At 38.5% G+C, this 17,461-nt stretch overlaps 3 protein-coding genes across 3 annotated transcripts; all 3 read right to left on the bottom strand.

Annotated features, from left to right (window-relative positions):
• Positions 1 to 1,416: 1,416 nt before the first annotated feature.
• On the bottom strand, positions 1,417 to 3,081 carry LOC132470795 (transcription factor HES-5-like). The gene is made up of 2 exons (XM_060069667.1): positions 2,965 to 3,081; positions 1,417 to 2,871 (listed from the first exon to the last, which is right to left on the bottom strand). Exons 1-2 carry the CDS (start codon positions 3,025 to 3,027, stop codon positions 2,440 to 2,442), a joined length of 495 nt encoding a protein of 164 aa, XP_059925650.1. The 5' UTR covers positions 3,028 to 3,081; the 3' UTR covers positions 1,417 to 2,439.
• Positions 3,082 to 5,430: 2,349 nt separating this feature from the next.
• On the bottom strand, positions 5,431 to 6,994 carry LOC132470794 (transcription factor HES-5-like). The gene is made up of 2 exons (XM_060069665.1): positions 6,835 to 6,994; positions 5,431 to 6,724 (listed from the first exon to the last, which is right to left on the bottom strand). Exons 1-2 carry the CDS (start codon positions 6,895 to 6,897, stop codon positions 6,293 to 6,295), a joined length of 495 nt encoding a protein of 164 aa, XP_059925648.1. The 5' UTR covers positions 6,898 to 6,994; the 3' UTR covers positions 5,431 to 6,292.
• Positions 6,995 to 10,050: 3,056 nt separating this feature from the next.
• On the bottom strand, positions 10,051 to 11,556 carry LOC132470796 (transcription factor HES-5-like). The gene is made up of 2 exons (XM_060069668.1): positions 11,440 to 11,556; positions 10,051 to 11,317 (listed from the first exon to the last, which is right to left on the bottom strand). The coding sequence occupies exons 1-2, from the start codon at positions 11,500 to 11,502 to the stop codon at positions 10,886 to 10,888; spliced, it is 495 nt and encodes a 164-aa protein (XP_059925651.1). The 5' UTR covers positions 11,503 to 11,556; the 3' UTR covers positions 10,051 to 10,885.
• Positions 11,557 to 17,461: the final 5,905 nt, after the last annotated feature.

Below are 17,461 nucleotides of genomic sequence, written 5' to 3'. Positions count from 1 at the left end.
CTCTGGAATTTGAACATTACAAGTGGTTGTATTCAGCAACAAAAGTCAACATAAGACAGAATATTTTGATTTAAAAAAATGTAATATTACGAAAACATTTATCGACATATATCAAACTGCATCTCTTAAGCTTTCGTTGGTATCAACCTCAGCAGCAGACATGAGGGTGGGGTGGGAGACAACTTCTTCCTGAAGTGTGCCAATTCCCTATTGAGTAATAGGCCCTTCTGTTAGGACTCATGATGCTATTGACCCCAAATTGTGACTTCACTCCCCAGAGCATTCCCACACTCAGTGCATTGACAGAGCTTCTTCTGATTCATAGGAGTGTTCCTTGTTAAAAGTTTATTCCTTCTTAGCACCTTCATCTGTTTATGGGTAAACAACATTGTTTTTTGTTGGATTGTCAAGCTTTAACTGCATTTCTTAACAACTGATAACTACACAATTATTTTGTTTTTCAAATCAGTAAATGAACATGTGTTGATGATATCAACTGTATAACAGTTTGTTAAATATGTAAGATTCAACGGATATCTGCATGTTGTTTATTTACATGCTGAAGTTACATTTATAACATTAAAATACAAAGAAATTAAAAGGAAATTAAAATGATCTTTACTTGTAAATAATAAATATGAAAGCCACTTCTGATTTAAAACTGATCTGCAGGTTGCCATTCAGAGGTCCACATTCCCCCTTTGACCCATGTCCATCCCCCAGGGGAAAGGTCCTACCTCTATTGTCCAACTTCGGCTCTGTGAGTGAGCTCTCACTGGTTTCCCACACTTTCCATTCACTGGGTTCACTGGAGGAACAAAAGAAGTGTGTCTTATTACTCATCACGTCACATAAAGAGGATGACGTCACAAATAAGGAATGGAGGAAAAAGCTGAACATGACTAAAATCGCCAACTCTCAACATGACAAGGCATTTTCTTCAAAATGATCAGTACCAATAACAACTAATGTTATTTACTTGAGGACAGTGAAACTTTGGCCCCCAGAGGTTTTGTGAATTATAGGCCATCTACTGTTTGTTTTATGAACACAAATGTATATTGTTTATGCATAATAAATTATAATATACAACCCAGATTAACATTGCTAAAAGTGTGTAGAAATTTAAAGGGGAGGGGGAAACGTGGTTCGTTTCACATCTGACAAAGTTTAGTGTATCATTCTCAATCTTATTTACAGAACTTTCAATCTGCATGCGGTCTCTTGCTGTAATCGTCAGGAAGTAAAATATTTGGTTTCACTGTTATGGAGATTATGCACTGCTTTAATTTCCATAATTTTTACAATTCAATTATTTTATCGTTTTGTCAGGAGCAACGCAACGTTTTTTTATTTGTGATCTATTAGTAAGAATATCATTGTTAGCCGTATTAAAAAGAGGAAAGACAAGAAACATTAAAGTTCATGTTTGTTTATTCAAACAGACGATTTCAGAACCATAAAACTTTAACTGAAGTCCAATAGAGGTGATGACACATCACAACAATCATTAGAAAAAGATCTCCAAACACATTGTACTCAAACAGAGTAGAGGATATACATTTGTTGTCTTCATAGAAGACATACCAGATATGTTACATTCAACAATATTGAGTTGACATTACATTTTAACGTGCAGCTCATATTTCATTATGAATCTAATGTTTTATGCTTCATCATAAAAGCAAACTAGCAACATGATCATATAATTGATCAGGAATGTGTCATCACAAAGTGATCAATTAGGATCCAATTTGGATAGTAACGCTTGTGAAAAATAAAGATGGTAGTTTTCCTGAAAATAGAAATGTCACCACTTGTCACCAATGTGTTTAAGAATAACCTCATGCCAGGCCAACAAATAAAAGTTACTTTTTGATCTTGTAACAGATCACATTAGATAGAGCACGGATTACAAATCAAAGATTTAAAGAAAGAACACAGAATAGATCAATATGATCGTAAGAATAACCTTACACAATGCAACAGATAAAAGTTACTTCTTGATCTTTAACAGATCCAATTCATAGAGCACAGATTACAAATCAAAGATTTTAAGTAAGAAAACAGAATAGATCAAAATGATCATTAGAAATTAATTATGCAGTGTAAAAATGTTTCCTTAAATGGAAATAAATGCACCAAACATACCCTGTCTTTATATGGGAGAAAATGGAACAATATTTTCAAAAATAATTGCCATTAAGTTTGAACATCAAACTTTATAGCAGCTAAAGCTCCTATGTGAGTCTGTAATAACAACGTTGATACAGTACACTAGAACGCGCAGCAGAAACATGCAGGTGTTCTTCTTTTAGGAGAATAATGTGATATTCGAACATCAAACAATTACTACTATTGAGTTAATATTATACATTGACAATAACATGTTGTGACCAACATGGTCAACGTTGTCTAGTACCTCCAGTGTGTAGGTTTCTACCAGGGCCTCCAGACGGCGCTGTTAACTGAACTCTTCTCTTTGGTGATATTGGGCTTGAGTGGAGAGCTCAGCTGAATTGAACCACCCTCAGTCAGCCTTGTATCAGAGGAGGTCCGAAGGTTCTGAAAGTGATCCAACATTCTTCTGTTGGACAGTGTCTTCACCTCATCCTTAGACAGGAAGTAAAACATCTCCTGAACACACCTGGAGTGACCCTGGTTGGCAGCTGATACACCTGAGACAGAGTTTCCATGGCAAGAGAGCTGCAGTTGTCTCAAGAAGTCAACTGTCATCTCCAGGATGTCTGCTTTCTCCATCTTGGAGTCAGGTTCTTGTTTGAGGAACTCTGGACCCAGCAGAGACTTGAGCTGCTCAATGCTGCTGTTGATTCGCTCTCTGCGTAGCTTTTCCACCAGCGGCTTTCTGATCTGGAGGAAGACAAAGGCATATTTAATACACTAATCTCAACACGGCATCAGCATAAACTCCAAAAGTTTTGTTTAATTTATCCTTGAATTTACCTTGTGGGGCAGGGTTAGGTGGTCCTGGGAAGAAGTCATTGCTGAATTGATTGTAGGAGCCATGTGTGGTTCTCTGTGCTGTAGAGGTCTCTGTAGAGAGAATCTGGTCTCTCCTGGCTTCAGCCCTACTTTATATAGTCCCTAATCTCCATATGAATGTGTGGGTCTAGGTCTGGTTGGAGGTTCTCACAGTCTGAACCAATCAGAGAGCTAGGGAGGACAATGAGGAACGCAGGCTGCCACATGCTGCAGGCTCTTATTGCTGGGGGACAATAGATAGATCTCAGGGGAGCAGGTGGAGGACTGGGGGGTGATGGAGAGAGGCTCTGTGTGGATCTGGGAAAGTGGTGACCCTGTAGAGAGATCAGATCTGGATCCTAATGTTGGGAGCAATGACCTTGATGGGGCACGTGCTCCTCATTACAACACACACGTTCAGGATTTATTGGTATCAGTTATGGGTAGAACAGGTATCATGTAATAATGCCGTTACTTAACATGACCACCACTAAGTATGAGGAGCGGCACATGAAAAAACATTTCTAGGTTATGTTTTTCTGTTCATTGTTGGATTATTCATGTTTAATAATTGCCTATTAAACAAAATCTGTCATCAGTTCAATATTGTTCAATAAAAGCAAGAACACTTTAATTCTGTATTTTTTTTTCAATTTCGATAATCTCATTTTTTTCACTGATGTTTTTGTTTAATTGCATATTATTATTACGTTAGTGATTTCTAACTTGTTAGGACATATTTCTGAGTGTCCAGATGTAGCAGATGTTTCTTCAGTGTGGTGACTGGTAGTTGATGTGAGTAGAGAGTGGATCTGAGTTTCCCACACTGACTCCAATGTGCTGTGGTCATGGCTGACAAAAGGACTTTGAATGGACCCTTGGTTAAGGATCCATTCTCTGTGTTGCACCACAAACAGACCGCTGACATCACTGACCATCATGATGGAAAGCACCCCATTGGCTAGATCATGGACTGTCGAATTTTGCCCTAAACAACAATAATCTTCAGTTAATTATATCAAGAGTCAATATTAAGATACAATGTTATTTACATTGATAAAAGCTTTCTCCTTCGCCTTCATTGAGATAGATCCCTTTAGCAGACATGTGTCTGGAGTGGGAGACAGTTTTTTCCTGAAGTGTGCCAATTCCCTGTTGAGAAATAGGTGGTTCTGTTAGGACTCATGATGCTAATGAAATGTGACTTAACTCTCCAGAGCTTTCCCACACTCTGTTCATTGATAGAGCTTCTTCTGATTAATAGGAGTGTGCCTTGCTCAATGCTAATTCTTCATTAGCGGCGTCATATGTTTTGGGGTAAACAACATGTCAATTTTTTCAATAGTCAAGCATTAACTCTGTAGATGTTGCAATCGTTTTAACACATGTATTTAAAACTCACTACATAATACCATTGGCTTTGAAATCAGTCAATAACATTTATTATATCAATGTTATGTCAGTACTGTAGATATGTGATATCGAATGGACATTGACATGTTCTTTATGATATGCCGAAGTTACATTTATATCCAAATAAAATAAAAATATAGATAAATCACAATATTTTTCTCTTGTTAAAAAGAGAAAAAGGAAAAAAGTAGTGATTTGAAACTGATCTGCGGGTTTCTGTTCAGCGGCCTATGTTTCCCCTTTAACCCCATCCATCCCCCAGGGTAAAGGTTTTTAAGTCTATTGCCCCACTGCAGCCCTGTGAGTGAGCTCTTACTGGTTTCCCACACTCTCCCCATTCACTGGTTTCACTGGAGTAACAAAAGAAGTGTGTCTTATGACTCATCACGTTAGAAAATAAGAGTGACATCACCAATAAGGAATGGAGGACATAGCTGAATAACACTAAAATAATAAACTCTTAAATTGAAAGAGCTTTTTTTTTTAATGTATATGTATGTTTTATACCAGAAAAAATGTATCTCATATATTTTAGGATAGTGACAACTTCTGCCCCTGGAGCTTTGTAAAATAAATGCCATCTGCTGCTTAATCTATTTATTCAAATGTATATTTTGTATGCATAATCAATTATAATAGTCAACCCTGACTTACACTGGCAAAAGTGTGTAGAAATCTCAAGAGGAGGATGATACAATAACCAGGTTTATTCCACATCCGACTGATATATTACATTCTGGCGGAGGTGAAACACTTTAATACCCCTCACCCATAAACTCCTGTACTAGTATAGTATAACATTGTTCAACTTACTTTCAGAATTTTCAATCTGCATGCTGTCTCTCACTGTTCTCATGATTTCACTGTTATGGAGGTGATGCACTGCTGCAATTTCCGTATTTTTATAATTCAAGTATTGCATCTTTTTCGTCAGGAGCAATACAAGTTTTTATTTGTGATCAATATCTCTAAGAATAACAATGTAACCCACATTTAAAAGAGAGAGGACAAGAAATATTGAAGTTCATGTTTTTTTATTCAAACAGACGATTTCAGAACCATAAAACTTCAACTGAAGTCCAATAGAGGTGATGACACATCACAACATTCATTAGAAAAAGATCTCCAAACACATTGTACTCAAACAGAGTAGAGGATATACATTCAACAGTTGTCTTCATAGAAGACATACCAGATATGTTACATGTAACAATATTGAGTTGACATTATATTGTAATTTGCAGCTCATTGTTCATTATGAATCCAATGTTTTATGCTTCATCATAAAAGCAAACGAGCAACATGATCATATAACTGATCAGGAATTTGTCATCACGAAGTGATCAATTAGGATCTAATTAGAATAGTAATGCTTGCGACAAATAAAGATGGTAATTTTCCTGAAAATAGAAATGTCACCAACTGTGTGTAAGAATAACCTCACACAATGCAAACAGATAAAAGTTACTTTTGATCTTGTAACAGATCAGTAATTGATAGAGCACAGATTTAAAATCAAAGATTTAAAGTAAGAACGCAGAATAGATCAATATGATCATTAGAAATTAATTATACGGTATAAAATGTTTCCTTAAATGGAAATAGATGCACTAAACATGCCCTATCTTTACATTGGAGAAAGAGGCTCAATATTTTTAGAAAGATTTGCAATTACGTTTGACCATCAAACTTTAAAGCAGCAAAAGCTCCTCTGTGAGTCTGTAATAACAGACAGTTGATACAGTACACTACAACATGTAGCAGAAACATATGTGGAGGTCTTCTTTTAGAAGAATAACATGATATTCGAACATCAATATTGAGTTAATATTATACCTTGACAACATGTTGTGACCAACATGGTCAATGTTGTCTGGTACCTCCAGTGTGTAGGTTTCTACCAGGGCCTCCAGATGGCGCTGTTAACTGAACTCTTCTCTTTGGTGATATTGTTCTTGAGTGGAGAGCTCAGCTGAATTGAACCACCCTCAGTCAGCCTTGTATCAGAGGAGGTCCGAAGGTTCTGGAAGTGATCCAACATTCTTCTGTTGGACAGTGTCTTCACCTCATCCTTTGACAGGAAGTGGACCACCTCCTGGACACACCTGGAGTGACCCTGGTTGGCAGCTGTTAAACCTGTGACAGAGTTTCCATGGCGAGAGAGCTGCAGTTGTCTCAGGAAGTCAACTGTCATCTCCAGAATGTCTGCTTTCTCCATCTTGGAGTCAGGTTCTTGTTTGAGGAACTCTGGACCCAGCAGAGACTTGAGCTGCTCAATGCTGCTGTTGATTCGCTCTCTGCGTAGCTTTTCCACCAGTGGTTTTCTGATCTGGAGGAAGACAAAGGCATATTTAATAAACAAATCTCGATAGAGCATCAACATGAATACATACTATGATTAACCTCCAAATGTTTTGTTAAGTTCAGTCTTGAATTTACCTTGTGTGTTAAAGTTTGGTGATTCTGAGGAGAAGTCATCACTGAAGTGATTGTAGGAGCCATGTGTGGTTCTCTGCTGTAGAGGTCTCTGTAGAGAGGATCTGGTCTCTCCTGGCTTCAGCCCTCCTTTATATAGTCCCCAATCTCCATATGAATGTGTGGGTCTAGGTCTGGTTTGAGTTTCTCACCGTCTGAACCAATCAGAGAGCAAGGGAGGACAATGAGGAACGCAGGCTGCCACATGCTGCAGGCTCTTATTGCTGGGGGACAATAGATAGATCTCAGGGGACCAGGTGGAGGACTGGGGGGTGATGGAGAGAGGCTCTGTGTGGATCTGGGAAAGTGGTGACCCTGTAGAGAGATCAGATCTGGATCCTAATGTTGGGAGCAATGACCTTGATGGGGCACGTGCTCCTCATTACAACACACGACATCAGGATTCATTGATATCAGTTATGGCGTTAACAGTTATCAATCAATAATTCCATTACTTTACATTACCACTAAATATGAGAAACAGAAAAAAAAAAAAAAGTTATAGCTTAAATATATCCATTGTAGGATTATATGTATTTATGATTCATGATTGCCTTTTGAATGAAATCAGTATCAGTTCAGTATTGTTAAGTAAAAGTAGGTAAGCTTTCATTCTTTCTTTTTTTTCAATTAAAATATTCTATTATTCTTGTTTTTCTCTGCTATTTTCTCAGTTTATTATTGATTATATTATGTTGGGGATTTCTGACTTGTTAGGACATGTTACTGAGGGCCCAGATGTTTCTTCAGTGTGGTAACTGGTAGTCGTGTGAGAGAGTGGATCTGAGTTTCCCACACTGACTCCAATGTGCTGTGGTCATGGCTGACAAAAGGACTTTGAATTGATCTTTGGTTACGGATCCTTTATCTGTATTGCATCACAAACAGACCCCGGACATCACTGACCATCTGGAGGGAAAGAACCCCATTGGCTGAATCATAGACTATAAAATTTGATTAGATTATTTTTTTTTTTTGATGCAAACTATAATTACGTTTTTGTACAGCACCTCTTCATTCTGTACAAGGATGAGCGCATTCTCTCGTTTTTAAATGAAAACAACCATTCGCTGCCGCTGGAAAAAATAAAATAAAAAAATAAAATAAATTCCCTACCTACCCATGACCTCAACTGACAACCAACAGGAACCAAACTTTTTTTTTTTTTAGGCCTAACAGCAAAATCAGGATAGTTTCAGCACAATATCAACAATAAGAGGTCTCTGTAGAGGATTTGGATTTACTCAAATTGAATATCAAGGATAACATTTACGGCCACTGATAAAATTGCATTTCTTTAACTTTTCTTGAAATAAACCCCTGTGGCGAATATGAGGTAGCCTGGTCCTACCAGACCATCGTACTTCATTTCATTTGTACAGAAGGTCTGGAACTGCCCAATTGACAAACGTTCACTCACTTGGAGGCGGGTGTCTGTTGAAGTTTTAAAATGATTGGATCTGCCCAGTGCCACTCTGGATCTACCATAACCAATCGCATAGCGTTTGGTTGTGACGTAAGTCATGCGACGGGACCGGCTCCTTCACCACTGACGGAGCCAGCTGGAAAATCAAACTTTTCCCGAACCCGGTGGGGAGAAGCGCCACAACATCATGGCCACCAACAAAACTCAGCAGAGCTTGTTCTTGCTACGGCTTTAATTGATCAATATTCGGCAGCGATCCCACAACAGACCGAATAGCTTCTCTCGTCTCCTTCTCCATTGTCTTCATGTTCTTCCTCTGACTACAACTGAAACTGGCGCGCGACGTCGACGTCATCGTTCTCAGCCACTCCCTCCGTTCGCTGATTGGACCGCCAAAAATATGGCTTCCAAGGAAACCATGCATATGAAGCAGACCCAGACCTAGTACTGAAGTGAAATGAAAATTGAGCGGAAGTAGGTAGGTGGGCGGTGCCAGGCTAGGTATGAGGGAGGGGTGGGAGAATCCTTTTTCCTGAAGTGTGCCAATTCCCCTTTTGAGAGATTGGCGGTTCTTTTAGGACTCATGATGCTAATGACTCTGAAATGTGACTTCACTCTCCAGAGCTTTCCCACTCTCCGTTCATTGACAGCTTCTTCTGAATCATAGTAGTGTGCCTTGCTTAATGCTAATTGTTCATCTTCACCGTCATATGTTTTAGGGTAAACAACATTGGTATTTTTTAAGCTTTAACTCAGTTGATGTTGCGATAGTTTTAGCACATGTATTAATAATATCAATACTATAACAGTATTATTGATATGTTAGATGCTATGGACTTTTGATATGTTCTTTATTTATATGCTGAAGTGAAATGAATAACGTTAAAATGTTAAAAGTAATTAAATAATGATTGTAAACTTGTAAAAACAAAAAAGAAAACCATTCGTGATTTGAAACTGATTCACAGGTTTCCATTCAGGGGTCCACATTCCCTCTTTAACCCATGTCCATCCCCCTGGGTAAAGGTTCTAAGTCTATTGTCCCACAGGGGCTCTGTGGGTGATCTCTCAGTGGTTTCCCACACTCTCTCCATTCACTGATTTCATTAGAGGAACAAAAGAAGTGTGTCTTATTACTCATCACGTCACATAAAGAGGATGACGTCACAAATAAGCAATGGAGGAAAAAGCTGAACAAGACTAAAATCGCCAACTCTTAAGATGACAAGATGACAAACCTTTTTTTCACAATGTTTAGTACCAATAATGAGTAGTATAATGTATGAAAGGACAGACATGTTCTGCCCCAAGTGGTTTTGTGAAACATAGTCCATCTACTGCTTTTTGCATGAACACAAATGTATATTGTGTATGCATAATAGGTTATAATACTCAACCCCGACTAAGACTGGCAAAATAAATTTAGAGAGGATATATCATCCGACTCATATGTTATATTCTGGCATAGGTGAAACACTTTAATTCCCCTCACCCATATGCTCCTGTGCTAGTATAGTATAACATTCTTCATCTTACTTTCAGAATTTTCAATCTGCATGCTGTCTCTCACTGTTCTCATCAGCAAGTACAATACTTGATTTCACTGTTATGGAGATGATGCACTGCTGCAATTTCCGTATTTTTATAATTCAAGTATTGCATCTTTTTCGTCAGGAGCAATACAAGTTTTTTTTGTGATCTATAAGTGTAAGAATAACAATTTCACCCACATTAAAAAGAGAGGACAAGAAATATTTAAGTTCATGTTTGTTTATTCAAACAGACGATTTCAGAACCATAAAACTTCAACTGAAGTCCAATAGAGGTGATGACACATCACAACAATCATTTGAAAAAGATCTCCAAAGCACATTGTACTCAAACAGAGTAGAGGATATACATTCAACAGTTGTCTTCATAGAAGACATACCAGATATGTTACATGTAACAATATTGAGTTGACATTATAAATTAATGTGCAGCTCATAGTTCATTATGAATCCAATGTTTTATGCTTCATCATAAAAGCAAACTAGCAACATGATCATGTAACTGATCAGGAATTTGTCATCACAAAGTGATAAATTAGGATCCAATTAGGATAATAATGGTTGTGAAAAATAAAGACGTAATTCTCCTGAAAACAGAAATTTCACCACTTGTGTGTGAGAATAACCTTACATAATGCAAACCGATAAAAGTTACTTTTGATCTTATCACAGATCACCATTTGATAGAGCACAGATCACAAATCACAGATTTAAAGTAAGAGCACAGAATAGATCAATTTGATCATTATAAATTAATTATACAGTATAGAAAATGTTTCCTTAAATGGAATTAAATGCACTAAACATGCCCTATCTTTCCATGGGAAAAAGAGGCGCCATTAAGTTTGAACATCAAACTTTAAAGCAGAAAAAGCTCCTAGGTGAGTCTGTAATAACAGACAGTTGATATAGTATACTACAACACGTAGCAGAAACATATGTGGAGGTCTTCTTCTTTTAGAAGAATAACATGATGTTCGAACATCATACAATTACTATCCTGAGTTAATATTATACCTTGACAACAACGTGTAGGTTTCTACCAGGGCCTCCAGACGGCGATGTTAACTGAACTCTTCTCTTTGGTGATATTGTTCTTGAGTGGAGAGCTCAGCTGAATTGAACCACCCTCAGTCAGCCTTGTATCAGAGGAGGTCCGAAGGTTCTGGAAGTGATCCAACATTCTTCTGTTGGACAGTGTCTTCACCTCATCCTTAGACAGGAAGTGGACCACCTCCTGGACACACCTGGAGTGACCCTGGTTGGCAGCTGTTAAACCTGTGACAGAGTTTCCATGGCGAGAGAGCTGCAGTTGTCTCAGGAAGTCAACTGTCATCTCCAGAATGTCTGCTTTCTCCATCTTGGAGTCAGGTTCTTGTTTGAGGAACTCTGGACCCAGCAGAGACTTGAGCTGCTCAATGCTGCTACTGATTCGCTCTCTGCGTAGCTTTTCCACCAGTGGTTTTCTGATCTGGAGGAGAAAGGCACGGAAGAGAAAGGCACGTTTAATACACTAATCTCAATATGTCATCAGCATCAATGAATACTTAAATTAAACTCAAAATGTTATCTTAAGTTTATTCTTGAATTTACCTTGTGGGTCAGGGTTCGGTGGTCCTGGGAAGAAGTCATTGCTGAAGTGATTGTAGGAGCCATGTGTGGTTCTCTGTGCTGTCGAGGTCTCTGTAGAGAGAATCTGGTCTCTCCTGGCTTCAGCCCTACTTTATATAGTCCCTAATCTCCATATGAATGTGTGGGTCTAGGTCTGGTTGGAGGTTCTCACAGTCTGAACCAATCAGAGAGCTAGGGAGGACAATGAGGAATGCAGGCTGCCACATGCTGCAGGCTCTTATTGCTGGGGGACAATAGATAGATCTCAGGGGAGCAGGTGGAGGACTGGGGGGTGATGGAGAGAGGCTCTGTGTGGATCCGGGAAAGTGGTGACCCTGTAGAGAGATCAGATCTGGATCCTAATGTTGGGAGCAATGACCTTGATGGGGCACGTGCTCCTCATTACAACACACACGTTCAGGATTTATTGATATCAGTTATGGGTAGAACAGGTATCATGTAATAATGCCATTACTGTACCTGACCAATAAATCTTAGAAACAGCACATAGATTCATTCATTTTAGGATTATATGTATTTATGATGCATGTGTTCCTCTTTCATGAAATCAGTTCGGTTCAGTTATATTTTTCATTAAAAGTAATTCTTTTTTTATTTCTCTGATATTTTTATTTAATTGTATATTATTATTACGTTGGTGATTTCTAACTTGTTAGGGCATGTTTTTGGGTGTCCAGATGTAGCAGATGTTTCTTCAGTGTGGTGACTGGTGGTCGGTGTGAGTAGAGAGTGGATCTGAGTTTCCCACACTGGCTCCAATGTGCTGTGGTCATGGCTGACAAAAGGACTTTGAATGGACCCTTGGTTAAGGATCCATTCTCTGTGTTGCACCACAAACAGACCCCTGACATCACTGACCATCTGGAGGGAAAGAACCCCATTGGCTGAGTCTTGCGGTGTGGAATTTTGAGAAAACAATTATCTTGATCTACTACTATCAAAAGTCACCCCTAGTCGCATTGAATTTGACTTAATAAATTTGAACATCATAGAAAACCTTCATATAGTGATCAAAAGCCTTGTGCTTTGCTTTTCTAGAGATCCAACCTTGTTGCAGACATGCCGCTGTGGTCGGAGACAGCTTCTCCCTGAAGTGTGCCAATTCCCCTGTGAGATTGAGGTGGTTCCAATGACACTCATGATGCTAATGACTCTGAAATGGGACTTCTTTCTCCAGGGCTTTCCCACACTCTTCACACACTGTTCATTGATAGAGCTTCCCTTTAATCTTATGAGTTTGCATTGTAAAATATCAAAGCTAAGGTAGCTATTTTGGAGAAACCAGTTTGGGTTTGGGTTAAGGTTATTTATTTTTAAGAAGTATCTCACCATGATCACTGGTTAGAGCAATAAGTCTGCCTAGCTTTGTGAAAGACTCTCGTCATGCGTAATATTCCTTACTTGAACAAAAACCCATACAAAACGCCCCTCTTCACCACCAGGGTTAAGGTTTTATTGTCCCACAGGGGCTCTGTGAGTGAGCTCTCACTGGTTTCCCACACTCTCCATTCACTGGAGGAACAATAGAAGTGTGTCTTATTACTCATCATGTAACTTACAGAGAGTGCCATCACAAATGAGGAAGGGAAGAAATAGCTGTATAAGACAAAAATGATAAACTCTTAATATGAAAATAATTAATGTAACTTGATCATAGGATTCTCTATAATTGTTCTGGTCAGGAAAAATATTTTCACATTGTAAAAAAAGCACATTGTACTAAAACAGAGTGGAGGATATACATTCAACAATTGTCTTTATAGAGGACATTTCACAAATGTTACATTTAACAATATTGAGTTGCATTATATTTCAACGTGTAAATTATAGCAAAAAATAGATTCTCTATATGAGAAAAAATATTCATTCAGTTTGAACATACACACAGTAGACGCTCCCACGGGAGTCTGTACTGCGAAAGTTAGTACAATATGCTGCAATATGGACTAGGAAAAGGTGTAGAGGTATTCTTCTTTCAGAATAATTATTTTCATGTTATCTTTGAACTATTATGTTGTACATCGCTCAAAACTTGTGAGCAACATGATCAGCATTGTCCGAGCATGTTTCTCCAGTCCGTAGGTTTCTACCGGTACCGCCAGAGGGTGCTGTGAATTGAACTTTCCTCTTTGGTAATATTGTGAGTGGAGAGCTCAGCTGAATTGAACCACCCTCGGTCAGCCTTGTATCAGAGGAGGTCCGAAGGTTCAAGTGTTTAGGGGTGGGAATCTCTTGGCACCTCACGATTCAATTTGATTCCGATTATGAGGTCAACGATTCGATTCTAAAGCGATTAGCGATGCATCTTGATGCATCGCTAATTTTTTTCAGGTACATTTCCATGCGGGGTTTTCAAAAATATATTTATACATTTGAGTTTGCTACTCAGAGTTTGCTAATAACTTCCTACTTTTGTGATGATCATTAAAGACAACAACCAATCAACTGACTACCAGCAATCAACAGATGAATTAACTTATCTAATATTTTATTAGAGAGAATGCTTTTCTCACAAATATGACTTTCTATGAACAATGCAATAATCAATGCAGCTTGCATTAAAACACAATATGGAAGCATGTAAAAAATTGGCTTCAGTTTTATTTTATTTTTAATCATGCTTTTCTATGTCTTTAAAGAAAAAGCTGCTCTTGAATTAGAAGGAGTTCTTGTGTCTGGCTGTGAGTTTGCGCGCATGCTATGCGTAGGCTGAATCGCAATCGTGTCAAGACAAAATCAGATTGGCAAATACACACTGAAGATAATTTAAATAATTTTAAAATTACTAAAATTATCCCTCTGGCGAACAGAATGTTGAAGCAGGCAATTTTTTTATTTATTAATTGCATTATCTGCATCGATTCTTCTGTTGGACAGTGTCTTCACCTAATCCTTGGACAGTAAGTGGACCACCTCCTGGACACACATGGAGTGACCCGGATAGGCAGGAGTTTCAATGGCGATCGAGCTGCTGTTCTGTCAGGGAGTGAACTTTAACCTCCACGGTGTTTAGTTTCTTAATGTTGGAGTCAGGTTGTTTTCTAAAGAAGTCTGGGCCCAGCAGAGACCCAGAGGGCAGCCCATAATGCTGCGGCTTATTCGCTCCCTGCCCAACTCAATGTTTGTGTGAGAGACTCTTGAGTTTACCTTGTGGGTCAGAGTCATGTGCTCCTTAGAAGAAGTCATTGCTAAAGTGTTCTAGGAGGCATGTGTGGATCTCTGCTGTGAAGGTCTCTGTTGAGAGAATCGGGTCCCTCCTGGTTTCAACCGCCATCTCCATATGAATGTGTGGGTCTAGGTCTGGTTGGAGGTTCTCACAGTCTGAACCAATCAGAGAGCTAGGAAGGACAATGAGGAATGCAGGCTGCCACATGCTGCAGGCTCTTATTGCTGGGGGACAATAGATAGATCTCAGGGGAGCAGGTGGAGGACTGGGGGGTGATGGAGAGAGGCTCTGTGTGGATCTGGGAAAGTGGTGACCCTGATTAAAGATAAAATCTGCAGCATGAAGCTTGGTTCTGATTTGGAGTATCATTTTTACTAAAAAGCATTTAGTAAACAAAAACATTGTGAAACAATAGATCAGCTCAAGCATTTTTTTGATTGTTCAAGATAATGTCTCATATTGTAATTCGCAGAAATTATGTTTCTTTACTAAGCATATAATATGTCACTGTTAAATGCTGTTTTTGGCCAGCTGAATTTATTTGTTAAGACACACATTTCTCCTTTGCTTTGCAGAAGTTCATATTTTGGTTACATCTTCACAATGATCAACATTTTTTATAGCTTTTGTGGAATGTATTTCTCCTTTGTTTCGATTAAAAGGAGCTTGTGTTGTGAATGGACTATAATATCTACTTCCAAACAGAACCATGGAAACCTCCTTTAGACATAAGACATCTAGACACATGGAGAATCTGTTATTCACAATATTTGAAAGAACTTGAACCTGGTTATCTGCTTTGTTACATGAGGTTCGCTTTCTGGAACATAAACTGACCGGCTGCCTCATGATATAAAATCAGTGTAATACTAAATAATTTTCCTTCATTTAAATTGATTTGTGCTTCTTTACTTATTAAGGCAGAATGATGGCAGTCCATGATGAATTCATGTCTGATGAGCCAATAGAGACACAATAAAAAAGATAAAACCAAATAACCAGTCTATATTCAACTTCAAAGGAATTCAAAAAACAAAGGGAAAATACAGTATTTCTGAATACGATTTTTTATTTATTTCAGTATAAACACTTCTTACGTTGGTGTACATGTCGTACATTATAAGGCAATAACGCAAACAAAATTAAACAATATGCTTAAAGAGGCAAAATCTCAATTCCCTTTAATTAAGGGGTATTTAAACTCCAGCTAAATCATTGATCATTGGCCTAAAAAATAGGCTTAATCAACAGCGATTTTATGTTTTTAAAACACAATAATAAAAGTATCCAGCTTCCTGTGGGAGTGTCCAGCACTCTCTCATCAAAAACCTGAAGTCAGATTCAAAGATCACTGCAGCTTTAGTTGAGAAAAATCCTAAACTTGATTATCCATCTTCTTTTCTTTAACAGCGTGTGTGCCAGAAAACATTCATTGTTTTTTGACCATCCCCCAAAAGATTGAGGATTGTCAGGTAAACCTGGCACAAAACGTCCCCTCGCTCAAAGCCCCAACATTTCATGATGTGAGCTGGTATGTTCATGTCCAAGCAGCATATGAAAGATAATAATTAGAATAGGCTTTCTTAGAGAAAGGCTTTAGCAGTAAATCTACTTGTCACAATGCCTATAAAGCATTTTCCAGTTATTAGACTTGCAACCAACAGCCACACCACTGATTACAAACTGTATCTCATCGATCAACTCCAGCTTAACTGGAGTTGATCGACATCTTCAGAAAATGAAAAAGTAAGCTCTCTGTCTTCATCATCAGTGAAAAGGCACAGCGGCGCCACATCTTCATCCGACGTGGAGGACAGACGGAGGAACTCTCTGGTACATCTGGAGTAGCCGTTGTGGGTCAGCAGGGCCTTCCTCACGGTGAAGAAGGACACCGTCTTCTCCAAGATGTCCGATGCTGGGATTCCATTCTGCAGGTGTTCTCCGATCAGAACCCTCAGCTTCTCCACTCCAGTGGAGCACTTTCTCTCTAGCATGTGGAGTTTACACCTGGGAGGGGAGAGAACGCCATTAGAAATGCAGAACTGAGTAACAGCGTTAAACTGACATAATAATTGGAGTCATTTGACTCTTTAAATAGCTTAAGAATCAGATTTAACCATAATCTGCCAGTTGCTGTGGATACTCAATGTGCAATTTTTTCTGGGAAGCAACTAGGTTATAAAATGAAATGCTTACCGAAAGAGCTGTTCCTTAATGGTGCCTTGCAGGTCCATATCAGAGTAGGGAGCCATTTTAGATATTGGTCTTGAGTTTGCAGGTATTTGTAAAAAGGATAAAACGCTCAAGAAATATCCAGCAATTCAGTGGAGGTGGAGGCTGCAGTTGCTTCTGAAGATGTTCTGTGTCTAGATTGGTTTCCTCGTGCTGCCTTTATGCTCCTCATCCAGCATGAGCTTGGCTGCTCAGCCAATCAGGAGGCCCAGAGTCAGGGACAATGGCCTGAATTTAATGGATGACACAGAGAACAGGTGGAATGTTGTTCTCAATGCCATATGTCAATGTGTTGGGGCAACATCTTCCATGGGAAAAAGGCCTGGGCCAGTTCTATTGTCACGGATATTTAACAAATAATACAAATCTGTATATTTTTGTATTTAAGTTATGAATTTGGTGCGGCACAAAAAATACCCCAAAATGCTAAAATATTCTGGCTGTCAAAATTGATGTTAAACCATGCAGGTGCAATATGGATAATATGTATGCCATAGTTTAAAGTCATTTACATTTAACTTTAACTATTAAATTGAATAAGAGTATAACATTTCAAATCATTTTGTCCAGTATCTTTTCATAAAT

Source organism: Gadus macrocephalus, chromosome 13 (genome assembly GCF_031168955.1).
Source record: "Gadus macrocephalus chromosome 13, ASM3116895v1".
Classification (NCBI taxonomy): Eukaryota; Metazoa; Chordata; class Actinopteri; order Gadiformes; family Gadidae; genus Gadus; species Gadus macrocephalus.
Note: the sequence above shows the minus strand (reverse complement) of the source record. Positions and strands in the feature narration are given on the sequence as shown.

Excerpts from the sequence above, each read along its gene's own strand:
- LOC132470794 (XM_060069665.1), bottom strand. The coding sequence starts at position 6,897 with ATGGCTCCTACAATCACTTCAGTGATGACTTCTCCTCAGAATCACCAA. Across the intron at positions 6,725-6,834 it reads ACCAAACTTTAACACACAAG|ATCAGAAAACCACTGGTGGA; the intron begins GTAAATTCAAGA and ends GTCTTCCTCCAG.
- LOC132470795 (XM_060069667.1), bottom strand. The coding sequence starts at position 3,027 with ATGGCTCCTACAATCAATTCAGCAATGACTTCTTCCCAGGACCACCTA. Across the intron at positions 2,872-2,964 it reads ACCTAACCCTGCCCCACAAG|ATCAGAAAGCCGCTGGTGGA; the intron begins GTAAATTCAAGG and ends GTCTTCCTCCAG.
- LOC132470796 (XM_060069668.1), bottom strand. The coding sequence starts at position 11,502 with ATGGCTCCTACAATCACTTCAGCAATGACTTCTTCCCAGGACCACCGA. Across the intron at positions 11,318-11,439 it reads ACCGAACCCTGACCCACAAG|ATCAGAAAACCACTGGTGGA; the intron begins GTAAATTCAAGA and ends TTTCTCCTCCAG.